The 27,804-nt window shown below is 38.4% G+C and overlaps 1 protein-coding gene across 3 annotated transcripts in view; it reads left to right on the forward strand.

Annotated features, from left to right (window-relative positions):
* The first annotated feature begins 4,812 nt into the window (after window positions 1-4,812).
* Window positions 4,813-27,804, forward strand: part of LOC149241961 (replication protein A 32 kDa subunit A-like) — a 53,231-nt gene continuing 30,239 nt past the window's right edge. For 2 of the 3 annotated variants that reach the window (XR_016246602.1, XR_016246603.1), the window contains exons 1-3: window positions 4,813-5,152; window positions 5,253-5,369; window positions 5,456-5,553. Coding sequence is in view for 1 of the 3 variants with exons in the window: in XM_089374090.1 (XP_089230216.1) it covers window positions 5,045-5,152; window positions 5,253-5,369; window positions 5,456-5,553 (323 nt within the window). In the remaining 2 variants the exon portion in view is untranslated. The remainder of the gene's footprint in view (window positions 5,153-5,252; window positions 5,370-5,455; window positions 5,554-27,804) is intronic. The other variant, XM_089374090.1, reaches the window with a different exon arrangement.

Here is a 27,804-nt window from a genome sequence, read left to right on the forward strand (position 1 = left end):
ATATAATTTATCACAATTGTTTCACAAGGAATTATAAACTTATCTAGTGTTATGTAGTGTTTTGGAATGTACAAAACAAGGTAAGTATGTATTGTCCTATATGTGCATTTTATGTCCTATATTTTTGGGACTGCAATCATCACAAGTTATCATCTACATGACCATGGTAAAGATGCCCTTGCACTTTTTTCCCAAATCCAACAAATAGGCATAAAGCCAAATCACATGTGTCATGTTTTCTTGCAGCCATGCAAGTTTGGTGAGAAGAAAGTTTGGATTAATTCAATTGCACGAGTCAAGAGCATCAAATTGAACCCAACATGAAGAAATATGCTTGTATGGTCGACCTTCAAGTAGATCATGGTAACATATCTTCTCTACAATCCTAGATTGAGATTTTGCAAGGTTGCTAAACATAGACTATGAGATAGACATTGAGATGTTTGGCTTTTGGAAGCTTCAAGCCATCTTGATACAAAATATAATGGGTTAGCAAAGAACATAACAAAAGTCGCATTAGAAACAACTTGTGGGACTGGAATGATGGACAATAGAATCTTGGAGTCGAAGACATAAGAGAATAAATCTATCCAAGGGAAGGATTGAGTTTCTAAGCTACATTATACAACAACTCATGGGAATCAAAATAATGCACAACATAAGGCTAGAGCTGAAGACAAGGGAAGAAATCATCCAAATCGTGTGTAAGGAGGATAAACAATGATGCAAATGTCTGAAAGGGTGCAAAACACTTATAAGGAATGCATGCCTCTTATAAGTGAAGAATTAAGGCATGGCATATGAAGTAAATTCTTTGTAGCCAACAATCGGGAGAGTAACAAAGTCTTCTTCAAAAGAGGACATAATTTCTCCAAAGAAAGTGTAATCCTTTGGGCACCATAATCTTCAAAATTCATAATTTCTCTCCTAAATTATAAGGTTCCCCCATGCCCAAGATCAAGTTTGTATTTAGGTCTAAAATCTTGGATTGAAAATCTTGCCAAGTATCTTGAATAAAAGTACATATACAAAGTCTTCAATGTAGGATTTAAATCCTTTATACAAATCCTCGTTTAGTTTATGGAGGAGTATTTAGCAAGTTTAAAATGTGGAGGAAGAAAAAGTACAGATGGAACAAGTAGCACATGGCTCTGCACTCTGCCTTAGATGTGGAGGAAGCAAATATTGTCACACTTTGCATTAGTTTGGAATTGTGGAGGAAGATAGAGTGCGAAGCACCCACCTTGCCTTCCCCCTTTTGCATCTCTGCATGAACTCTCACTCCCCATCCTCGCATGCCACATCACTCATTTCTCTCGATAACCATGGATCACTCGCACAAGTGCAACTACCAACCAATCAAATCATCATGTGGTAATGATGGTTGCATGAAATATGGAAGGAAAATTGTTCTTTGCAACGAAAAATTGTTGAATTTCTTGGTCTTGCATTCCAAGCAGAAGAGGAGATAGAGTGACTAGGATTCCAATCAGTATAAGGTAAAGAAAGGCTTGTTGGTCTTCGGAAAGGGTTGGCACTTGCTCCTAGATAAAGGACTGAAGAGAATTTGTCACAACCTTCAATAATAAGTCCACTATGGAATTTTGCTATTGCAGATCGAATGACATTGAAGAAATTAGTCTTAACATTGAATCAATCTGGCATGGGAAACATTCTAGACATTCGAGAAATTATTTGGCTTTATTTGCTAAAAATTGTCATGTCCATAAACAAATGATAAATTTCTATAGAGGTGGAGTTCTACATAGAGTGAGAAGGAGCCATCTACTCAGAAACATACTTCACTCCTTTTTGTTCAAATAATGATGGATCCAATTGTATAGGATATTGATGGTTTTACAGTGAAAAATAAAACTATTATCTTATTTCGAATATCACTTATGTAATTGTTAATTGGATCATGTTGTTGTATGTTGTTTTGATTATCAATTTTTGTGACTGTCAATTATTACTTGGGGTATGCTTGCCTGTTACATCCTCAAAATTTGGGGGAACACTATGCATGTCCTTGAGAACTAGCCTAATGTTCCTACATCCTTGAAACTTGGTGGGATATTGATTTTTGTATGCATCTTTCTCATATAATTTTCTTCCGTTTTCATGGAAAATTAGGATGCCATTTATTACTCGAATACACGGGATGCCATTTTAGTGTTCATTTGGAGCTTATTTACTTGTGTCATAACACAAATGTTATTGATGCACCTTATCTTGTTAAACTAATGTAGGAAGACCTGAGACATTGAAGACTAGGGATAATGAATGATCATGTTGACCAATCACTTTAAGATGTTGGTAGGGCAAACAAAGATAATTCCATTCCCCCTTTTTCCCTGCAATATTTAGATAGACAATGGCTCAACTTAGTTGGATTGTTCTTGACTCAAATCTCAATGAGACTAGAACCAAAGATGTCATTACTGGCTCTATTTTAAAACAATCATTCATATTGATTGAGCTAACCCATTACATTAATCAAATTACAACTGTTTTCTTTTTTCATTGTTAATATTTTTGAAACACAAGGATGTTAAAAAATGTACTATGTCAAATAATTTTTCCCCTCTTTATCCAATGAAAAGAATATACCTTATGTGGAAAATTACAAAGGAGGAGGTTGTTACATCTAACTACAATTCATACACATGGTAAAAATAACAATTCTATTTATTTATTGAATTCAATGTTGTTGAAGTGAAAAATCAAAGAATATGTGGAAAATAACAGAGGATGCGTCATTGTATTTTAGTACAATTTCTACACAAGGTAAAAATTTTCTTGAATTCAATGTTGTTGAAGTGAAAAAGCCTGGAATATGTGGAAAATAACAGAGGATATGGTTGTTATATTTTACTACAATTTCTACACAAAGTAAAAAATGGCAGTTCTATTTATTTTTTGAATTCAAAGTTGTTGAAGTGAAAAGGCATCTATAGCACACAAAAACACATATTTATGTAGTCAAATATGTGTTAATATCTCAGTGCCTTTACTTGGTCTTAAGTTTGTCCATTTGATGGTCAAGCTGCCAATTGCAAGCCTTGAGCCTAAATCTCTGCAAGCAATTCAGACTGCCAATTGCAAGCCTTGAGCCTCAATCTTTGCAAGCAATTCAAATCCTATTGCCATTTAATTCTACCCAGATTACTAGACTATGTTTTTCCAAAAATATTCTAATGTTGGCAAGTGAACTCATATTTTGGGTGACCCTTAGCCAATACTAAAATGCTCTTCCAAATTTGAAGTGTCTAACCGTTAGTTCTTTTAGCATTGCAATCTGGTCTAGAGACATGATTGATTCCTATAGCCATTACTACACTTGAATGTTGAGGAGCACTGAAAAGAAGGCAAAACACCCCTTCTACAACTCTTCAATCTTGAGGATGATTTCAACTCTGTTTGAGGTCCTAAATTAGTGGGAAAGAAGAAATATCAGAGATGAAGTTGCAAATAAGAAAGGAATATCCTTCTCCCCTTCTAAAAAATATTTTTCATGTGAAATTTTACAGTTTGTCAAATCCCAACTGTAAAGACATTCTAGACAAGCATGTTGGAGTCAAACTTTAATTCAAACATCTCTACTCAACTCAATTTCAAGTAAAGGAAATGTTTTCCAAAATAGAGATAATAACCACCACACTATTTGGTACTATTATGACTTCATGCCAATAATTTCTTGCTCTATGAGAAACTTAGTATTGTGAACCCCATATTTCACATTTAACATATGACATATTCCTGCATTTGGGTAATTGTTTCCGTCTTGCTTATCATATTTTTAGTAAATCCAAATAGACTCAGATAAAAATTCTATCTTTACATTGCCCTACCTTGTGCCAATCTTCAAGGTACATTGTTCTATTAGTCATGTCCTTTTAGGCATTTTTTACATCTAAATGGTTAAAATTCCCTAGGGTTGTTTCCTTCTATCACACTGCATTTCTCTTATATCCCAAGCATCAACCATCCATAATGGACTCATATCCTTGAGATTGCAATTAATATTTTCACACTTGTATTTTGTTGTACTGGGTTTCATATATGGTGCCAATAGATCTTACCTGATTCACAAGAGAATAAAGTTTGAGAGTTGCCTCCATTTGGTAAGTTCAGAAAATTGATTTAATTTAACATACAAATTTCCAACAACTACTTTCTTATTTATTATTTTATGATTGTCTCGTTCCAATATAATTTGTCTCGCCCCACTCTCCATTTTAGATACAAAATTGACTTGGATTTCTTTCCACATAAAAAGGTCTTTCATATAACAAGTTTGGTATGAGCCTTATCTTTGCAATATGATTTATCTAGATTTAAATATGCCATTGTTTTTTATATATACATGCCACAAGTAACTTAATAAGATGTTTCTACAACTTAATGTTGTAAATAAATATTGCCAAAAGATAAAATCTTAAATCTTATGTTACATATTGTGATTAATATGCTATATCCTAATATCAAGTGGAGAAATACTAATACAAATAAACTAAAGTTGAAAACAAAATTAACATTTACTTAAATTTTCAAATAAAAAATATAATCCTGTAAACATTAAAAAAAAACTTAAATTTAAAACATCAATCGTTAGTTACTTGATTAAGGAAACTTACAACTCCTCCAATTTTAAACTTATAGAGTCTAGACCTATCCTTACACCTTTTGGGGCCGTTGATAGTTATTTTTGTATACATTGGAAGTCAAAATTACTCCATCAACAAAAGAAATTTCGTCGACCATTGACACTAGAAGCCTAGCATGGTCCTGAAGCCTCGGGTTGAGTCGGGTACGATTAAAATATACGAAGTAAAATGTACGGGAAAAAGATACCCCAATGGAGGGGAAGGAAATTGGCGGGAGTTCTGCTTTCGCGCTCAAATCCCCAATATCAATTAAGATTCGGCAGTGGCAAACCACTATTATCATCTGAAAGACATTTCATATCAGTTGTTTCTGTTATTATTTTCCATTGTAAATTTCTTCTTTTTCTCCGTGGGGAGTGACAGAGTAGAGATTAAAGATGTTTGGCATGCAAAGTCAATCGGATGGAGGCTCTCTATTCTCCGGAGGCGGCTTTATGCCCTCTCAGGCCACCCAAGTTAACGAAGGTGGTTTTTCGTCTGTCAGGGTAAGGGGTTTTCCTCTGTCAAGATAGGCTATTTTAGGGTTTTTAATCTCTGCGTGTTTTGGCAGTTTTAAGAGCCCGATGAATTTGGATTGTTTTGCAGAAAAGCGGTACCGGCACCGGGCTTCTTCCATTGACAGTAAAACAGATAAGCCAGGCAACCCAGAAGCTCTCGGATGAGAATTCGAATTTTACAATAGATGGCGTGGATGTCAACAATGTAAGAATCATTCTTTAATTTTCACTGACCTTTTAGGTGTTCTATTATGGGAAAAATTGCCTGAATGTGTTTTTTTGGGTGTGTAGGTCACCCTTGTTGGGATGGTTTTCAACAAGGAAGAGAGGGTTACTGATGTGTCGTTTTATCTCGATGACGGTACAGGGAGATTAGAAGTGAAACGATGGTATGCTTTAGTATTATTATTTTTTCTGTTATAATGTAGCTGCTACTCAGTCAGGTCAATCAGAGTAATTTACTGGAATTTTTATTTGAGTGTAATTACATGCCCTATGTCACAAGATCGAATCCTTGCGTGTTCCTTTTTTTGGTTTAAATTAAATAAATTACCACGTGAACTGAAATTTACCCGGTGAAACTCATAAAACTAGTGTAATCACTCACATCACTTCAAACTGACTTTGTGCGAAGATCTATTTTTTTTCATGGATCTGTTATTTGCACGAATACAAGGCAAAGTAGTAAGATTTAATACGGGCATGATTTCAAATATATTTTAGTATGGACAACTTAATTGATAAAAAACAGTATGGTTTGAATATAGAAGTACACATTTTATTATAGTTGATCGAGAACCTCAACATTTCCTAAACTTTTTCCCTTTGATCTGGTATTTCCGCAAGCTAAGGAACAGGAACATAACATCCTCAATTGTTTGGGAAAAGGTTCTGGCAACTTGGGGGTTATAATGGAGATAAGGTAAGATAGATAAGATAATTATATTTATGTCCAACTAATGACCACAAAGTAGGTCAAAGGGATTGTTGAGTACACTGATGTATATATAAAGCGGGAGAACCAAACGGTCTCCTATAAAAGATACAATGCATGAAGTAAATCAACCTCTTGCTTTAGCGGAGAAGATCCAAGACCTAATAGGTTTGAGGATCAAACCCATCTCTCCTAACATTTGAGACATAACGCTGAAGAAACTCAATAATGTCTGTTGGCTCGATGAAGAGCCGATGGCAAGTGCAGACTGTCCACTAAATCGTGTCTTGGGGGGTTCACACGCTGTTGAATGCTGGAGGACCTAGTCCGTCTCCCAGGAATGGATCTGAGACAGAATTGCTGATGAGATCTTGTGTAGCAAGGTGAGGTCCCACGGATCCTCACTGATCTAGAGTCTGGATACGTATTGGTATTAATCGATCTCTTGGTGCCCCTGTCTGAAGGTAGTACCCTGAAAAATGTCGTGATCCTCTGTGTGGGGTCTGGTTTTATGGGAAGCTGAAGAACATGCGCTCAGAACCTAAGAGCCTCATGCATATATAGGGCCAAACATCTCTGATTGGGGTACCTGAAAAAGTCGGTGAGGGTTCGAGAATCTCTGAACAAACAATGAAACCTTCCTTTGATCTCGTAGTAGACAGGGCATTCAAGGATGAAGTGCACCTCGGTCTCCATTTCTTGTAAATGACATACCTGGCAGAGTCTGTCTAATCTATCCACCTGGTTGTTTGTCTCTACTCGAAGTCTATGAGAACCTACTCTGAACTGGCCTAGAGGCATGCGAAGAGCATGCATCCATTGGTGAAATGTATACTGGGGTCGAACAATGAGCCCGTGTCTCAACTCCAAGAAGTGCTCAACATAGAAGGCCATCTTTGGTAAGGAAATGAAAGTTTGGGAATTAATTTTTAGTATAAAAAGTTATATTGTATTTTCATATCAAGAGAGTAGTACTATTTATCTTTTTTTTCCAATTAGAATCAGAATAATGTTTCAATATATGTAAAGTTTAATTTTACAAAAATGTCGAAGTTTTATATTTATTTTGCTTTTCATTTTCTAGATAAATATTTATGGATATTAAAATTTCAGAATTTTGTTAAATATGATCATGTTATTATTATCTCTAATTAAATTACTAATGTCAATATTTTTTTTTAAAAGAAACGATTAGACTGATATATTCCTTCTTGGCTGAAATGTCTCAATTCAGATTACAAAATGGGAGGAGGGGCTCAGGTTTTGCCACATCCAGAATCCAAATAACTATCCTCTTAAAGATCTTGCTGATTTTACATTCTGTTCTTCTTGCAGAATTTTCTATCTGTCTTAATTTAAAAATACAAACAAACTGCTTTAGAAGAAAACAGTAATACATTCTTATCGGGCTGCTAGCAGATGGGGTCCCAGCCTTCTTCTCCATCTCTTATATAATTTCCGAGAGGGAGGAGAACTGCTATATTGGCTTCAGCGTCTGCTTCTTTGTTGTTTTCCCTCTTTATGTGAAGAAATTCCAGCTTCTGGAAGGAGAATGTAACCTCGAACCTGCTATTCCCTTTGAATTACTCAGACAGCGCGTTCTCTGCCCTCCGTAATATTTTTTCCACAGAGCCTGTTGTGCCCAACCCGGATTTGGAGCGATGATCCTCCAAACCATTTTGGCACCCATCGCTGTATTTTGAATGCTGAGATTTTTAAAGTTTAAGCCGCCTTCTAATCTAGACAGAGAGATCGTTTTCCAGCTTAGTAAAGGGATTTTCCTCTCGTAGCCTTCGCCCCCTTTCCAATTTTTTTTTTTTATATACTCCATCTTCCTCATTATACCCATGGGTGACATCATAACTGTTGCCTGAAAGATGGGCAGGCTGTTCAATACTGACTTTATCAGTACTGTCTTACCTGCTAGGTTGAGCCAATTATATCCCCAGAACTGAATTTTGAGCTTGAATTTATCCAACAGCGACATCCATTCTCTGCTGAGGACCCTTTTTTGAAAGACAGGGAGCCCCAGGTATTTGAATGAAGTCCAAGTAGAGGTGGCTGTAAAACCAAGACAATTAGAAATGGCTTGGATCAATCTGGCAAAGGTATTCCAACAATAAACTTGGCATTTGCCTTTGTTAAGCTTGCTTCCTGAGTCTGCACAGTAGTCATCCACTACCTCTTTAAATCGGTTTGCCAAGACCACTGAAGCGGCTCCCAGCAATAGAGAGTCATTTGCAAACAGCACATGATTTATACTTTTTACTCTTGTAATGTTTATTCCCATTATTTCTTGCTCTGTCTGTTTTCTGTTCAAGAGGAAGCTTAATACTGATGCTTGGAGGACAAAGAGCAAGGGGGAGAGGGGACACCCTTGCCTCAGCCCTCTTGAGGCTTTGAAAAACTCTGTGGCTCTCTCGTTTACCAGTGGGGCAATCCATGGCTCACTAATGCAAGCCTTGATCCAATTGATGAACTTATGCCCAAACTCGAATTTGTGAAGGACCTCCAGCAAGAATCTATGTCTAACCCTGTCAAAGGCACTTTCAAGATCAAGTTTGACAACCATTCCTTTCTCCTTCCGGGCCAAACTTGAGTGGATTGCTTCTTGAACCAGAATATAGCTGTCTGCTATCTGTCTTCCTTGAATGAAGCCCCCCTGGTTCTCTGGGATAATGTCCGGGAGTATTGTTTTCAACCTGTTCGCTATCACTTTTGTTATCAGCTTATAGCCTATATTGCAAAGTGAAATAGGGCGGAATCTGGAGAAGGAGTTTGCACCTCTTTCCTTGGGGATAAGAGCCAAGAAAGCCGAGTTAGTGCTTCCCCCTATTTTTTGACAGTTTTGAGATTTCTGGACCATCCTACACAAATCTTTTTCGACAATCTGCCAACAGTGCTGTAAGAATCTGGCTGTAAAGCCATCAGGGCCTGGAGCCTTGTCCGGCTCCATAGAGAAGAGGGCGGCTTTGATTTCATTATTTGTGACTTCTGCTTCCAAGAACTGATTCTTTTTGTTAGATATCCGCGTGGGAACCTCATTTACAGTCAATGGAATGTGAACCTGTCCCTCTTTTTCGCTATACAACTTTTTAAAACGCTGGAAGGCCACATTTTTTATGCTTCGAGTGTCTTTATGAATAGTGTTCTCTTCCTTGATTTCGATGGTGTTGGAGTTTTTTTCGAGCTTGGGCTTGTTTATGGAAGAAGGATGAATTCCTGTCACCTACCTTGAGCCAGAGCCTGCGAGATTTGATCCTCCAATACTCTTCCTCGGCCAGGCTTGCTTTAAGCAGCTTTTGTTGAAGGTCTGCTTCTTTTTCGAGAATTTCTTTTGTGATCTCCTCATTTTCTGAGTTAAGTTGGTGGGTCTCTAGCTGCTCTTGTAACTTCTTTCTTTCTACTGCAGGATTTGGGAGAGAATTTGCCCAAACTTTAAGAGCCGCCTTCACTCTCCTGAGTTTTTCCTCCCACACAAAGAATGGGGAGCCATTCACTGGTTGCTTCCACATATCCTTTACTAATTGCAAGAAGGATTGCTCCTTGATCTAGAAAGGATTGAATTTAAAAGGAGTGGGGCCTTTATCCCAGTGAGCCAAGAGTTCTAGCTTAATGGGCCTGTGATCAGAGACACTGCAGGGAAGAATATGCATTCTAGAATCTAGACCAAGAAGTAGAAAAGAGCTTTGAACAAGAAATCTATCTAACCTTGCAGTGATGTGGCCTGGACCGAGCCTTTTATTGGACTAGGTATATTTGCCCGACGAAGGTTTGATGTCGATCATGTCCCAATCTTGGAGTAGATCTTCAACCCACTCTCGCGCTGGATCCCTTACTATGCTCCCACCACGTTTTTCAGCCATAGATAGTGTGAGGTTAAGATCTCCAGCGATGATAATATTTGCTAGATCTTCAGAGTCTGCCAGCTCTCTGATAGAATCCCAGCAATTCTTTTTTTCTCCTGCACTGACCGGGATATACACATTAAAGAGACAAAGAGTCTCATCTGAATCAACGTGCTTCAGTTTTGAGAATAGTTAGTGGGTGTTGGCGATCTCTTTCACTCTTGTGAGCATGCTTGGATTCCAAAGGGTACCCAGGCCTCCTGAGGCACCTCTGGCTGAGACTGCTTGCCCTTCACTTCTTTTCCAGAGATTTTTGCCTATATGGAGGAAGGCCTTGTCCTCCATTTTAGTCTCCTGGATGAGGAGTATGTCAGGATATTCAGATCTTATCAAACTTTTTACTGCTTATTCCTTGATTTTGCTCCCCATACCCCTACAATTCCAGGAGACGATTCTCATTACTTATTTTTGGAGTGGAGAGCTCCTTTAGAGCTCTGGGGCGGGTTTCTATTCATCTTCGGTGTCTTAGCCAGGAGTTTCTTGAGAGTGGGTTGGCTTCCTTGTAGTTTGTCTTTGTATGTCTCCTGCTCTCTTTTCTCACGGGTTGATTTTCGGCCCCTCAAAGATCTTCTGGCCGAGGTTTGTGTTTCTCCTATCTCGCCTTCTTCTTCTGAATCCTCTGAGCCTTGTACTTCCTCAGCCTCTTCTGAGGGTGTATCTTCCATTCTGTCTGTTTTACTATCTGTTTGCTTTGGTTCATGGGGGGGCTCTTTTTGGGCCGATTCCTTCTTTTGTGTCTCTAGATCGTGGACTTCCTCTGATGCTGAACTGAGTTGTATAAATTTGTTTCCTTGCTCTTCCCTATGTGGGTTTTGAGACCCCGTTTGGAGAGCTTTCCCATTGACATTTCCTGTTTTTGGGGCTTTGCTTTTTGTCCTTTTGACCTGTGTCCACTCGTCCTCTTTGCCTTTCTCTGTTTCAGTGTTTTTTGGACATCCTCTGGCGAAGTGACCATAGACCTGGCACTTCCTGCATTTGAACGGTAATTGTTCATAATCCAACTTTTGGAGATGCGTCCAACTACCAACTCTGATCTTTATTGCCTCTGGAAGACCAACCTCGAGATCAACTTCAACACAAATTCTCGCACAGTCATATTGATCTTTGCTGTTTGCTCGATCAATGTATTTACCCAGGGTATTCCCGATGTGCTTGAGGGATTCCCAGTTCCAAAAATGCATTGGCAGATTAGGTAATCTAACCCACACAGGCACGACAGTGGGCACGTCGACTGCTGGATCAAAGTCTAGCGTCCACTTATTGAGACACAGTCCTTGGGGGCCCATGAAATAGGGCCCATTTCGGAAGATCAGATCCTTATCTTCCTTTTCAGAAAATTCGAATAGGAAGAAACCCTCCCCCAGGAAGTAAGAAGTGACTTTGCCCGATATCAGAGGCGCCTAGTTCCTTGAGACCCAGCTTTCAGTGGATCTGGGGGAGGGCCAGAGACCAGTGAACTGTCCCACCAAGGCACGCTCAGACAAAGAAAGGGCAACCTGGATCGGTTTCTTAGGCGGGAGCGAGATCTCAGGGATATCATCCAGACGTTTCACAAATTTCGAAACCTCTGAAGTTTTCTTTTTTGGCAATGAATTCAGCAGATTTGAGAAGGCCTCTGCTTCGGCGGGGGAGGGCGAAGAAGACTCCATGAAGGAGGTCTCAGCTCGGACGGATCGAGCTCCCCCAGATCGCAGCGGGCATAGTCGCTCAAAACAGCCTGCAGAGAGGATGCAGGGGATTGCTGGCGGTCGATCTAGCCTGCCAAATAGACGAGGATGCAGAGGTTCGCAGGCTGCACCTCTCGGAAACCCTCAGGCGGCCGCAGGGCCGAGTATCTCAGGCTCGATGCAGGGCGACAATCGGCAGCACAACGCTCGCTCTTTCTATTATAGACGTACTAATGTCAATATTACAATGGTTTGAGAAATCTAATATTTTAATTCTAAATTTTAATATAGTTTAAAATTGCTAATTTAAAATATTATTTAATATAATAACGTAGTAAAATATAATATATTATAATATAAGTACTATATAACAATTCCAATAGCAAAGCTTGATTGTGCATTTTCTTTTCCTTTGACTTATGCTTAAGCACATCAATGTATGGCAAGATTCATGCCAAAGTATTAAAAAAATGGATTGCATCGATTATAATGGATAACATGAAGTGGTTGCTTGCAATTCTTATGGACATGCGTATTAGATTCTTGTACTTCATATGTAGTTATCTAGTTTATCAAGCCACCAATAGTTATCTAGTTTAGCAAGCCACCATATGCCATTTTTGTTGCCCAACCTAAGTGCATTCACAATTGGAATTCTTAGTTAGCTCTTTAGGAAATTTTGAACACATGTAGAGTTGTATACTACCATGTAAATTCAAAACAGTAACTAATAAATACAAAATACATCCATACCATTAGATTTACATATATTTTCAACTAGAGAAAAATCTCCACTTTGATTACAAAAAGCCAACGATATATTAATTGGCAAGATACCAAGCTATAATAGTGTGCCCATGCATACACAATTGTTCTTCTAATATGATGGATGGGGAATCTCATGGTGGTTGTCTAGATACTACTACTTTGCTTCCCCTTCTTCCAAGCCTTTTGTGCTTTAAGAAACATTAGCCATTTATGGCTTTCTCGCTCTTGGAAGTTAGGGCTATGCGGTCATGTGCTTGTGTTCCCTTTTGTTTTCATTTATGGATCAATCATTGTTATTAACTATATGGTTTCCCCCTTGCAATTTATGCCAGCGATATATTAATTGGCAAGACACTGAGCTATAATTGTGTGCCCATGTATGCACAATTGTTCTTCTAATATGATGGATGGGGAATCTCATAGAGTGGTTGTCTAGAAACTACTACTTTGCTTCCCCCTCTTCCAAGCCTTTTGTGCTTTAATAAACATTAGCCATTTATGGCTTTCTTGCTCTTGGAAGTTAGGGCTATGCAGTCAAGTGCTTGTGTGCCCTTTGTTTTTTTTTCATTTATGGATCAATCATTGTTATTAACTATAAGGTCCCTCCCTTTTGATTTATGTTGATATAACTTAGGGGAGGTTGTTGTACCCATTTTGTTGATATGGTTTTGGGTGATACATGTTAAGGGTTTAAATGACCACCAAATTTAGATAATTTGTTTTATGTTTCTTTTATTTAAGGAGATAGAATTGGTGTTAAGGAATAGAGATGAGTAATAAATGGGAAAATATAGCATGAGGTTATATTTATTTTTATGGTGTCATGACTAGGTGTGCTTATTTTACCAAATTTTCTTAGGACTTGCCCTTTGTTGATTTTTTTAAAGGAGAAATGTGATGTCTAATTTGATAATTACTTGTAATGGTTTCTTAATCAAGTTGCTTATGTGACATGTATCATTAAGCAATTATAAATGTAAAATCTCAATAGTAATGCAATAATGATAATATGATCATAAAGAAACAACCAAGCATAAAAGAGACATTTTTCACTTAGGGAACTTGACCTCGGGAGAAAACCCAACAATTTTTTCTAGGAGAAATTCTTTAATTCAACGAAATGTACAATTTTATTTTACAATCAAACTAGGTTGAATTGACCACATAAATTCACATAGGTCAAACTTGGTCAAATAGAGAGAAAATTGACCTTTTGCCTCGCTTGTCAACTTTTGTTAAATAGGTCAAAATTTGGTCTCTTGTAATTGACTCATGAATTTGGTCAAATGTGGTCAAACTATGTTGAGAAAACTCAGTCAATATAGGTCAAAACAAATCAGAAGATGAGCTTGGTCAACCTTAGAAGACTCTTTAATTCGCACATGTGAAAAAAATCAGAAGATGATATGATGGTTTGAATTGGTGTCCAAGCGATGAGGTCGAGTGGTTTAGGATGCCTGAATTTGTGTCTTTATGGTTAGGCTGACCTATCCTTATGTTGGGCTAGCTTGACTTTGGAGGCAAATTAAATTTTGAATTTCTTCCTTCTAATTCCTTTTGAGGGCCGACTTGAGTAGTTTTGAATATTGATTGTAGCTACCCAAAGATCAACACTCCCTCTTAGTTAGGGAGGTATTCACCTTGACTTCTTGAAATGTTTACTTTGTTGAAAAATTTCTCCTTCCTAAGAAAAGATTGAATGAGATAGCTATGTTGATTTATCCATCCACTTCATGTTTTAATCTAGAACCACGTGGAAAGTATCTTGCGTCAACATCATGCAAAGGATCTAGTTATCTACCAGTCAAATCCCCCTTGCAAATGTATCTAGTTATCTACTAGTCAAATCCCCCCTTGCAAATAAATCTAGTCACCTATTAGCCAAACCTTTGGTGATATGGTTAGAACCTTCTGATTGGGCCCAACAAGACTAGTCCTGGGTCACTGGCTCTACAAGTTGTCACTTGGAGCAATGTAAATACCATTGACCAAAAAATGGTGAAACCCTGGGCCAATTACCAACCTTGCATGCCAATTGAATGATAAAACACTTGCTTGATGCAAAAGGCACTCACTCTACCCACTAGCTAAGTATTTCTTGGCAATATGGTTATAAACTTTTGACCAAGGGAGCACTTTGGGCCATTCTCCCTAGCCCCACTTTACATGGCCCTTGGGTAATACCTTTGACAAATGTTTGCCCTTGATGCTACAACGTCAACACTCCCTTTGATTGAGGGAAGCATTCTCAACCATTCCAAGCTTGTCCCTGAAGTAAACAAACTTGATCATGGGACAAGGGCTTTGTGAGAATGTCAGCGACTTGCTTGTGTATAGAAATGTATTGGATGAGGTTTGATTTCTTTTACGTGATAATTACTTGTGAATGATCAATGCCTTCTTATTACTTCTTAAGTGTTCTTCATCATGCAATTATACAATTGTATAAAACATAAAGATTATAAAGAGACAAGAGACACTAGAAATTAGGCTCCAAGCCAAAGCAAAACCTCACAAGGGGGAAAACCTAACAATCCTCCTCTTATATAATCACATCAAAATGAGATATCCAAGACCCAATACCAAAATTGCCACCAAAACATCAAGTCAATCCCTCCTCCAAGTCACCTCCAAGCATCAAAGTCAAAATAGGTCAAAATTGGTCCAAGTCTAATCTTCTTCTTGAAATTTTGGTCCTCTTTTGGTCAATGTCTTGAAATTTTGGGTTTGCAATAGAGGGGATCAAAATTTCAAGACATTGACCAAAAGAGGACCAAAATTTTAGGAATTATTCTCTACATGTGCTAGATTTATTCTCCTTTTAATTTGGTTCCCTTTCTCCTTTTCTAGTTCAGAAAAGTTATATTGTTCTTGAACAATCTATTAATCAATATATATATATATATATATATATATAGATATATATATATATATGACATTGAGTAGGTGGTTGTTGAAGGCCCAAGATGACTTGTTCCCAAGGAGGGCTGATTTTGATTATTTTGGTGAATTTTGACTCAAACAAAAAATTCATTTTTCTTTAACCCAAATGGGACTTGACTCAAATACATTTTCTTTTTTGACTCTTGACTTTATAAAATTGAAGAACATGCTTTGACTAAAAAATAAAATAATAATGAATATAATAAATATGTCAATCATAAAAATTATATTTTATTATAGTATGAAGACTGGCACTAGTTACATTTTCAACAATCTCTTTTAACTAGGGAGGTATTCATAATGACACTACATGATACTCTCAAGTTGAATTACTCATATAAGAAAGGATCTAGATTAACAAGCATCAATGATGATTTACATCATCATAGCTAGCATTGTCAAAATACCAAGGTCTTGACAAGTATGCTTTATCTCTCCACTAGATCAAAGCACACTGTTGGGAGGCATAAATTTGGACACCATTGCGTCTCAAGGCACATACCTCACCTTGGTGTTCTTAATGTTTGACCTTGTTGAAAGATGTTACTAGTTTTGGTCTTCATAATTGTACCTCTATGTATTTTATGTAAAAAGCAAAAAAAAAAAATAAAAAATGAAAGAGGAATTTTTTTTTTTTTTGAAGGTGTCCTAAGGTGGAAGTAGTTTTATGGGCACTTATATTCAAAGAGCACTCTCCCAAAATTTTCTAACAAAATGTAATTCCAGCTCTCCCAAATTCCCAGTTGAGTTGCAACTTGAACTCTCCCAACAATTTTTAATTCAAATTCTGCCATTTGATTGTAATCGCAACCCAATGATGATTTGTGTTAGGATGGTAGTTCAAATAGAGTGGTCACTAGAATTGTTTGGTACTTTGAGCTCCTTGATAATTTAAAATCCCTCCCAAAAGCATTTGAACTCTTCTTGCATTGTTGAAAAAGATGTAGGGTAAGATTGCATGGCATGAAAGGTCCATGTATCTTTATGGAGAACCCACTTCCTTCATGAAATTAATCTACAATTAAGATAAAAGGATACATGGTTGAAGAGCTCCAATTAAACAAGAATAAGGACTTGGGATAATGTAAAAATGATAATTTCTTTTTAGCTACCATCGAGTCCCTTAGCCCCCTTGACTTTTCTCCCTTGTGGAGTCATACCCTCCCATTTTTTGTCCTTCCTCCTCTATAATCTATGACGTATTTATTAATATTCAATGTTTGATTACAAATTACATTTGTTTAGCTTATAGCTATTCATTATGTACACATTTGCATTAATGGTTTGGGGATCAAAATTGAGGTATTTCTTTGTATGATTGAGTGTACTAGTGACATTGCTTTTAGGGTCCAACATGCCATATTTCACTAATTCCCTTGCTATGTTTGATGACATGGGAAATAAAACAAGGTTCTTTAGCGAGATGATGGAGTCAAGGGAGTTGTTGCTGAATGCTAGGGAAGGGAATTGGTTATTTGTGGGAGATATAAATTAACCATGGTAGTCCCAACCAAATGTTGCAAGGAGGCCAAGGGCAAGGTTGTTTCTACATACCCACTCCTAAGAACAATTGTTATGGTGTGCGATTCAATTGCTCATATATCATCATGGTGGTCGAGATTGGGGGTGGGGAGGCATGTGGAGTTGACCTCATTCCCCCTCTTTTAATCCTTGTTGAACCTTCCTCCATTTTGGCCTTGTGAATGGCATGGAAATTTGCCCAAGAATTTTGTCGTTGTTGAATTTGGAAGTAGGAAATGTACTCAAGGTTTATCCCTAAGGTGGTGAAGTTTTGGATGATTCTAGTAAGCTTAACATTTGTGAGTTGCGTCTCAAACCAGAGGGGTTAAGTTTGTTAAAGAATTAGGGAATTACAAAAGTGAAGAACAATGAACTACAATAAGAGGTGGTGTTGACAAACATGGTCATAACATTAATGCACAAGTGAGTGTAGCTCAATATATAGAATAATTGCATTCTCTTGAATTGATAGATTGATCCATAGGATAATTTAAATATAATCCAAAGCCTAAATCTTACAAAATAAGGAAGACAATTAAATTTAATCACCTTACGTGTGCTTTGATATTTGGCTCTTTTGCCTTGATTTGTGCTCTAATTGATGTGGTTGAGCTACCTTTAACCAATTTGATTGAGTATTTGACAACTTGTTGGAATTTGGTAGCTCAAAAGGTATTTTCAAATGGAAAAGCCTTGGGGGCTTTGTGGTTTTGAGTTTGAAACCCAAGAAAATGAATTTAATTATAAGTCAAGTAGGTTCAAGTCAGCCAACAAGGCGAAGGAGCTGACCACTTGAGGTTTCACACCCCTTGGACAAGTATATATAATAGCCAAAGGATAGGCTAGAGAGATAAAATGAGATGTGACATCACTTGTGTGGAGAACCAAGGAAGAATCGTAGTTTGTCAGCTAGTAAGGAGTTGAATCATTTGAGGTAGTCGAGGTCTAATATGTGGAAAATGGCTAAGAGGGTTAAGACTAGCTACAAGAGGGCTATAGGTAGCTACAAGAGGGTTGTAGGTTGGCCGTAGGAGGGGCAGACAGAGTTGAGGAACTGTAGGAAAGGGTCGAGGGCTTGTACTTAGGTTGTAGTCTATTAGGAAGTAGTTTGAGGCTATTGGAAGTAGGTCCAATAACCTTGACAACAAGGAACGGGGTTGCTTTAGAGGATTGACAAGGGCTGCTAAAGCGGACTAGTTTACAACTGTAATAGAGATTGTAGGACTAATAACAACCTAAATGAAAGAGCTGTAGTAGGGTTGTTGTTGACAATTGTAAAAGGACTGGAGAAGGATTGATTGCAAAGGACAACAACAACCAAGGAGGATAGTGGGCTAGGTTGCAAAGGATAACAACAACCAAGGAGGACAATGCGCTAAAGAGATTTGCCTAGGCATGTAGAAGAAGTAAATTAATTGTTGTAAGTTTCGTTTTTGGGCAGATGAGAGCCTAATGGGCTTTCAACCTTAGGTGTACAAGACAAATGATAGACTTGATATTGGAAATTGTATAGGGATTGTAAAGGGACATGATCCCAGTACGAGAGCCCTAAGGTTTATTTAGTGAAGAACTATTGAGAAATAAGTTTTGGGCCATAAATTATTATGTACTATCATTGTTCTCATTGCTGCTATATTTCCATTGTGTAAGTTGGTTTGAAGTTAGGCACTACTAGTGTGTTTATGCTTTTAGTTAAGACATAGACCAACCCTAGGGTGCATGGAAATTCTAACATGGTATCAAAGCTACTTTGTAGGGCAACTAAATCAAAGAGTGCATATGTGTCGGCTTTGGGAGGTAGTTGTGACTCTGTGAGGTTGTTGTAGAATGCAATGGTGTTGCCAAGTGAGTTGGCTACACATGGAGCAAAAGGTTCATATAAGGAACTATGGATATGTTGGACATCTTGAGGTTCAACAGAGAATAGGTTGGACATGTGGTCTTGATCTCATTTGGTGACGAGATAGGGTGGGAGTTCTAGTGGATTGGTGGAGAACTCGATGCACAATAGTATGTTGTGTGACAGGTTGTTACCATCATTGATGGACTTCTATTGATTTGTCAAAGTAAGTTGAAATAACTTAGGTGCCTTGGCAAGGAAGGCTTTGGCATGGATGAGGTAGCGTCATATGGATCACATTTTGATGAGTTTCATGAGATAGTATCTTCATTGGGTTGCAAAGTTGTGCATTCGACAATGGAGGCATGTGCATATGAGGTGTTTGACCCAAGAGGATGAGGACACTTGCATAGTTGAGTTGCGATGGGCTAGAGTGGACTAAGCCAAGTGTTCAACCACAACTCGGGATTGAACTTGAAAGGACACAAGTTTAGTTGCAACACTTTCTAGGAGGGAAAGCAAAGTAAGCCAAAGAAGGTTGTGTAGGCTCAAAGGGAGTTTGGGTTCAAAGGGAGATTGCAAGCTCAAAGGGAGAGATAACAGTGCAATGGAAGTCTAACCTTCAAGTTCAAGCTAGAGAGTGGAGTCTTCCAGGCCATGTAAGGAAAGTTGTAGTCCATGCAAAGAAGTCATGGTGCATGCAATGAAAAGTCATGGTACATGAAAGGAAGTGATGGACGATGCAAGGAAAGTCATGATCATGCAGGGAAAAGTCGTGGCACATGCAAAGAAGTCATGGCCATGTAAATAAAAGTCATAGAGTTGGAGGAACAAGCAAAGTCATGGTTTAGATGGCCATGTAGGATGCTTAGAAGCGTGAGGCTTCTAAAAGCATGGTGTCTTCAAAGTTCTAGGTCTTCTAGAAGGATGTGGTTGTAGATCAAATTCGAAAGTAGGGCCACTTCTAGGTGGTGGAGGAAATATTTTCTTCATTGAGAGGGAATGTTGAAATTTGGTAGTTGGGAAGGTATTTTTGAGTGGAAAAGTCTTAGGAGCTTTGTGGTTTTGGACCCAAAGGAGTGATCTTGAAACCCAAGAAAATGAATTTAATATAATTACGAGTCAAGTACGCTCAGGTCGATTGACAAGGCCAAGGGACACACCACTTGGGGTTTCATACCCCTTGGATAAGTATATATACTAGCCAAAGAATAGGTTAGAGAGATCAATTAAGATGTGACATCACTTGTGTGGAGAACCATGGAAGAATCACAATGTGTCAACTAGCAAGGAGTCGAAGCATTTGAGTTAGTTGAGGTCTAATTTGTTGAATATGGTTGAGAAGGTTAAGACTAGCTACAAGCTATAGGAGGGCTGCAAACCCTCACAAGAGGGTTGCATGAAGGCGGTGGGCAATTGTAGGAGTGGTAGACAAGGCCGAGGATTGTAGGACAAGGTTGAGGGCTTGTACTAAGGTTGTAGTCTGTTAGAAAGCAGGCTGAGGTTGTTGGAAGTAGGTCTAGCGATTTTGACAACAAGCAAAAGGGGTTGCCTTAGAGGATTCTTAGGGTTGCTAAAGTGGAATAGTTTACAATTGTAACAAAGATTGCAAAAGGATTGGTAACAACCTAAATGAGAGGGCTATAATAGGGCTATTGCTGACAACTGTAATAAAGGATTATAGAAGAATTAATTGCCAAGAACAACAACAACCAAGTAAAACAGTGGGCTAGGTTGCAACAAATAGCAACAACCAAGGAGGACAGTGGGCTAGGCTGTAAAGGACAACAACAACCAAGGAAGACGATGGGGTAAAGAGATTTGCCTAGGTATGTACAACAAGTAAATTAATTGTCGCAAGTTTTGTTTTTGGGTAGATGGGAGCCTAATTGATTCGGCTTTGGCCCTAGGTGTACAAGTCAAAGGATAAACCTAATATTGGCAATTGTATAGGGATTTTAAAGTACCATGATCCCTAGTGCAAGAGCCTTAAGGTTTTCTTATTCAAGGACTAATAAGAAATAAACCACAACTTGGGATTGACCTTGAAAGGACACAAGTTTAGTTGCAACACTTTCCAAGAGGGAAAGCAAAGTAAGCCAAAGAAGGTTGTGTAGGCCCAAAGGGAGTTTGGCTTTAAAGGGAGATTGCAAGCTCAAAGGGAGAGATAATAGTGCAATGGAAGTCTAAACTTCAAGTTCAAGTTAGAGAGTGGAGTCTTCCAGGCCATGTAAGGAAAGCTGTAGTCCATGCAAAGAAGTCATGGTGCATGCAATGAAAAGTCTTGGTACATGAAAGGAAGTGATGGACCATGTAAGGAAAGTCATGATCATGCAAGGAAAAGTCGTGGCACATGCAAAGAAGTCATGGCCATGTAAATAAAAGTCATAGAGTTGGATGAACAAGGAAAGTTATGGTTTAGATGGCCATGCAAGATGCTTAGAAGCGTGAGGCTTCTAAGAGCATGGTGTCTTCAAAGTTCTAGGTCTTTTAGAAGGATGCGGTTGTAGATCAAATTTGGAAGTAGGGCCACTTCTAGGTGGTGGAGGAAATATCTTCTTCATTGAGAGAGAATGTTGAAATTTGGTAGTTGGGAAGGTATTTTTGAGTGGAAAAGTCTTGGAAGCTTTGTGGTTTTGGACCCAAAGGAGCAATCTTGAAACCCAAGAAAATGAATTTAATAAATTTAATTTAATTACAAGTCAAGTACGCTCAGTCGATTGACAAGGCCAAGGGACACACCACTTGGGGTTTCATACCCCTTGGATAAGTATATATACTAGCCAAAGAATAGGTTAGAGAGATCAATTGAGATGTGACATCACTTGTGTGGAGAACCAAGGAAGAATCACAATGTGCCAACTAGCAAGGAGTCAAAGCATTTGAGGTAGTTGAGGTCTAATTTGTTGAATATGGTTGAGAAGGTTAAGACTAGCTGTAGGCTACAGGAGTGCTGCAGACCCTCACAAGAGGGTTGCAAGAAGGCGGTGGGCAATTGTAGGAGTGGTAGACAAGGTCGAGGATTGTAGGACAGGGTTGAGGGCTTGTACTAAGGTTTTAGTTTGTTAGGAAGCAGGCTGAGGCTGTTGGAAGTAGGTCTAGCGATTTTTTGAACAAGCAAAGGGGGTTACTTCAGAGGATTCTTAGGGTTGCTAAATTGGACTAGTTTACAATTGCAACAAAGATTGCAAAAGGATTGGTAACAACCTAAAGGAGAGGGCTATAATAGGGCTATTGCTGACAACTGTAATAAAGGAACTGCAATCTTTGTACTATTTCTCTCTGCTGAATTATTGAAGATACAAGAAGATTTGATCAAAGGGTTTCCCCATATTGGGGTTTGTCCCTGGCTAGCCGCCACATCTTGTGTCTCTTGTCTTGGCTTGTTTTTTGTTGATCGTTTAAATGTTCTATCTGCACTTTACTTAATGTACATGTGATTGCTAATCTGTGGATAATAATAAGAAAGATAAGTAAACTGCTCTAAGCATAGAACATACCATAATTTAACATGGTATTAGAGTTGAGGTGAAGACAAAGCCCAAGCAAGAGCAAGAGCAATCACCGAAGAGAAGGTTGGCAAGGCTATCTGAAAGAAATCATGGGGTCCTCAACACACTTCCTTGTTGAAGACAAACTCTGTGAGAAGTCTGACTATCACGGATGGAAGATGTCTCTCGATCTAACATTAGAAGAACAGGAAGTGTTGGACCATGTGAGAGGCGGAATTGTTGAGCCTCCATCAAATGCATCCGCTGCTGCTAGGAACAAATGGACCAAGGGAGAAGTCAAATGGTAGAGGTAAAAGAAGTGCTGGAAATCAAGGAAGAGGACAACCATTCAAGAAGGCAAGAAAGTCCAGGTATGAATCTAACACTGTTGACAATAAGCAAGATGAATATTATCTACCAGTTGCTCTATCTACTATTGCTTCCCTGAACTCGCTGGGAAATTGGCTTATTGATAGTGGTGCCTCAAGGCACTTCACTGGTTACAAAGAAGCTCTCTATAATCTGGTAGAGAAAGAAACCAACTTGGAAATTGTTCTTGGAGACAATTCAAAATATCCCGTGAAAGGCGTAGGAAATGTCACTCTTCAACTAAATAAGGGTAGTACCATCTACTTACAAGATGTATTATATGTACTTGATCTGAAAAAAAAAAACTTGGTGTCCATTTCGGCAATGTAAGACAAAGGCTACAAGGTGGCTTTCAGCGATGGCAAGGTACGTGTATGGAAAAAGAACTTTAAAGATGCTCTTACTCTTGGGTTTCGAGTTGATTCATTATATCAAGTCGGAGGAAGTCCGTTGGGTGTCATGACTTGTGACACATCTCTTCAGTTCGAATTATGGCATCGGAGGTTTGCTCACCTTCATTATAAAGCTCTACCTGATGTAAGAAAAGTGGTAATTGGGGTGCCTGAGTTCAGATTAGAGCAAGAAGGTGTATGTCCAGGATGTGTTGAAGGGAAGCTCAAAAGGGGACCATTCCCCTCAAGCCAAAGCAAGACCTTCGATATATTGCAATTGGTTCACTCAGACATATCTGGTATGATGCTTGTGAACTCTTTGGGAGGATATTTATATTACCTCACTTTTGCAGATGATTATTCTTGCAAGACTTGGATATATTTCTTGAAAGAGAAGGATGAAGTGTTCTCCTGGTTTCGACACTTCAAAGCCTTGATCGAGAATCAAACCGAAAAGAAGATCAAGATTCTAATGACTGATAATGGGACTGAATATGAATCCAATGAGTTTCATGACTTTTGCAAAGAGGCTAGCATTAAGAGGGAGACCACTACACCCTATACTCCTGAGCAGAATGGTGTGGCGGAAAGGAAGAATCGTACGATTGTGGAAGCTGTCCCTGCTATGCTCCATGATCGAAGACTTCCGAAGTTTCTATGGGCCGAAGTTGCGAACATCGTTGTATATGTACAAAACTGATGTCCTCATCAAGCATTGGGTTCCAAAACTCCTGAAGAAATGTTCACCAGTAAGAAACCTGACGTATCTCATTTTAGAATATTTGGAAGCCCCATATATTTTCATGTGCTGAAAGGGAAAAGGAATAAATTGGGTGCATCTGGAAAGAAAGGAATCTTTGTGAGTTATAGTGAAAATACTAAGGGGTATAGAATCTATGTAGCTGGTCCTATGTTGCGGGGGAGCACTCCCCCCCTCGCTCCCGCTCCCAATCCGCGCTCCGGGCAAGAGCGACTCGGGAGCGGGTCGGGAGCGCGCTCTCGAAATCGCTCCTGAAAAGGGAGCAATTTTGGGAGCGCGCTCCCTAAATTTTTTTTTTCGCTCCCTGCATTTTCGGGAGCGTTTTGCTTTTTTTGCAATTTTTTTTGTAGTAATGTTCGAAATGCAATTTTTTTTGAAAGAATGAAATAGTTTTTGAGTGGGGCAACTTAATGATCAAGTCTGTGCCCTAGTATTGATATGCTATTCATGGTAATGTTAAATTCTTAAAGTAAAAGTGACATTCTCCTTAATCTTCATTTTCATCCTTTTACTTCAATTTTTAACATTACCATGAAATGACTCAGGATGTTTGAGAGTGGTTATGGCCTCATTGGATTTCATATGGAGAAAGTAGAATTTTAGATTTCATTCAAAATCCAGCAGACTTATCAGTTTTTCAGGATTTCAGGGTTTGGGGATTGCAATGTTTCCATTGAATTTTGTCATGTATTAAGGTATGGAACCCGTATTTAATCAAGAGCACCAATCCCTCTATGTACTTTGATGTTAGTGACATTGGTTGTCGAACTCCTCTATCATGACCCTCCTAAAAATTGTACGCATCACTCAAACAAAATCTTGACTTGACATGCTATGCTTTTTCTATCTTATGTTAATGCTTAGAGGGTGATATTAATGACAAAGACCCCTATAAGATACAAAGGTAATGACAAAGATACCTCTGGATATTAATGCTTAGAGGGTGATATTAATGACAAAGATCCTAATTTTCCAACAAGACTAAAAAATTAGACATTTCTCGTGGTGGCAAGTGGCCCAAGCATAAGAAATAGATAATAGATTTACTTCTCTTTTCTAGTTTCTAGTAGCTTTTATAACTATTGACTCTTTCATATTTATTATGTTATTTTTTTAAACAATATATGACAATTTAAGTTTGAAGTTGGCAATTATAACTCATTAGTAATGAATTATGAATATGATGCTTCATGGAAGTTGAAAGTTGTTTCATTTCATTTCATTTTATAACATTTCATTTCATGTTAGATATTATTTGTTGTAATGGTTACACTTAGCTTACAAGTACAACTTTGGTGATCAATGATGATAAATGTTATATAATAAATTTTGAAAGCTTGAAACTTTAAGATTGATGAATCATGAGACTCAATATGTTGTATGTTACTATGTTACTAACTTGTGGACGTGGTTGATGAAGATTATAACTTCTAGATGATTGTTGTTATATAGTTCAATCTATGTTTTTAATGTCTAATTCATCATTCTACATGTTTTTGTTGACATATATGTATCAAAAATTAAAAATATATAAAAATATATATATTTTTAAAAATTGCTTTGGGATTTGCTCCCAAACCGAGAGCTTCTGAAAATGGTCGCTCCCGCTCCCGTTTTCGCTCCCATTCCTGTTTTCGCTCCCGTTCCCCGCTCCCAAGTAACATAGAGCTGGTCAAAGGGAAGTCGAGATTAGTCATGAGGTCACCTTTGACGAAGATATGGCCCTTAGCAAGGTGGACAATCTTCCTACTTTGAGGAGCACTCAAGAAGCTGACACCAGGGAACCTAAAGAAAAAGAAGAGGAGACAATGCCCGATGTGGAAGAACCCCTGGATCTTATTGATCCTTTGCTTGAGCCCTCCTCTTCAAGGAAGAGGCCTTCATGGCTTAGGGGGACACATGATGATGCTAAAGGACACACAACACCCCAAGGAACCTTTTGTGAAAGTAAGAAACTGAACGGGTATCAGGGATACCTGACCATCTAAGTCACAGGACACGTCCCTTAGGGTCCCGTGTCTCGTATTTTGCGTATTGGACACGATAACGGCCCTAATACGTGTCCAATACGATTTTTGACGTGTCCTAAAAATAGAATACGTATTCCATGTTTTCCCTTCGTGTCATGAATTTCGAATATGCGTATTTCGTACAGAGAATACGTTGCCCCTAACGTATTTCGATTTTTGAATACGTATTGAAAAAAAATGCGGTTTATAACGTCAGCGTCGGTCTATTTTGGGGTTTTTTTCTGTTGTTTGGAGCTGTCGTGTGTCGTGTGTAGCTGCGGGAGCTGTCGTGTGTCGTGTGGAGCTGCTGTTCGTTGAAGACCAGCGTTAAACCTCGTTCAAGACCTGTAAGCATTCACGTTAATTCAGCATTCACGTTACATTTGCTCGCTGTATATTTTGAGCCCACCGGCAGGGTTTTTATACTTACATTATTCTGTAACAGTAACACGCAGTTACGCTGCACGTAGTACTTCTGGAGTTTTGATTTATCATTTCTAGTGTCTGCTCAAGGCTCCGATAAAGGGTTTCCTCTTACCATACGAAGCGTCGAAGACTGATTTTTGTATTTTACAAACAAGTATAGGGCCTAGGCTATAGCTAAACAATGAGGGTAACTTTAGATTCAACGTCGCTCCTATTCCATAGGCAAAAAGTTACCCGTAGCAGCAATGGTGAACTGAGAGTTCGTAATGAACTGACTGAAACAATTGCATGATGCATCCCTTGCAAAATACACTGGAAATGATCCTTAGGTAGCAGCAATGGTGAACTGAGAGTTCGTAATGAACTGGCCGAAATAATTGTATCCCTTGCAAAATATAGTGGAAATGAATCTTGGCACCACCTGTAATAAAGGTTGGAAGAGGGCAAGAGATGTGGAACTCGTTGACCAAGAGACCGAATGGTGGGACTCTTTGGTGGGTAGTCTTTATCTCTTCTGTTGTCGGGAAAACGAATTGGAATGACCACACAACCCCTCAAGTATCTACACTGAAAACTTACAGGCTTACAGCATAACTTTATAAGTGGGTCAGCTAGCATGTATCCTTAAGGCTTATAGTTATCAATAAGATTTAGAACACCAATTTACTAATTTAGACAATGATCCATTGATCTGTTTTGTAGTTAACTATTGGGTGTTGCTGTTTATTAGTTTATAAAATTATACAGTTTCCCCACTTCACCGTTACAGTCCCATATGAGATTCACTGTTCAGATATCTGTAGCACTAGCAATCTAAACACAGTGACAGTGTGACACACTGATATAATTTTATAAACTGTCAAGACTCAATACTAAATAGTAAATACTAAATACTTAAATCCATTGTGAAGAGAGACATCAACAGAAGTGCCTAGCTAGAGCCATGTGGGGAGAAGAGAGGGCACACAGCTAGGGGTGCCTAACACTGGCAAATATTTATGAAGGGATGGCCTGTAGTCCAGAATAGTGTAACAGTAACACCATTGCACCTATTTAGAAAACACAGTGTGAACTGAGAAGGATATCTATTGTGGATATCTATTCTTATGTGCTTGTAAGTTGTAAATTTTGATTCTATTTATTTTTTTAAAGTGAACTATGAACTTTGAGAAGTAATTATATTTTAATTTGATTAGATAAGCTGCAACCTGCAATTTAATATGGATAAAAAACTATATTTCGGTATATATATATATATATATTTTATTAAATATATATAAAACGTGTCCCCCGTGTCCTGTTTCCAGGTCGCTGCGTTTCGTATTGAATACCACGTATTTACGTGTCCTCCGTGTCTCGTGTCCTCGTGTCATGTGACTTAGCTGACCATCATGAGCACGATCATCCAAAATGAGCCTTCATCATTCACAGATGCTGTCAAGTATCAAGTATGGAAGGATGCTATGACCGAAGAATATGAGTCTATTATGAAGAACGATGTCTGGGATATAGTCCCTAGACCCCAGGACAAGGCAGTTGTCACTTCAAAATGGCTTTACAAGATAAAGCATGCAGTTGATGGAAGTGCGGAAAAGTATAAGGCTCGTTTTGT

This window comes from Pinus tabuliformis, chromosome 8 (genome assembly GCF_031772625.1).
Source record: "Pinus tabuliformis cultivar Carrire ecotype Pingquan chromosome 8, CPIR1, whole genome shotgun sequence".
In the NCBI taxonomy this organism is placed as follows: Eukaryota; Viridiplantae; Streptophyta; class Pinopsida; order Pinales; family Pinaceae; genus Pinus; species Pinus tabuliformis.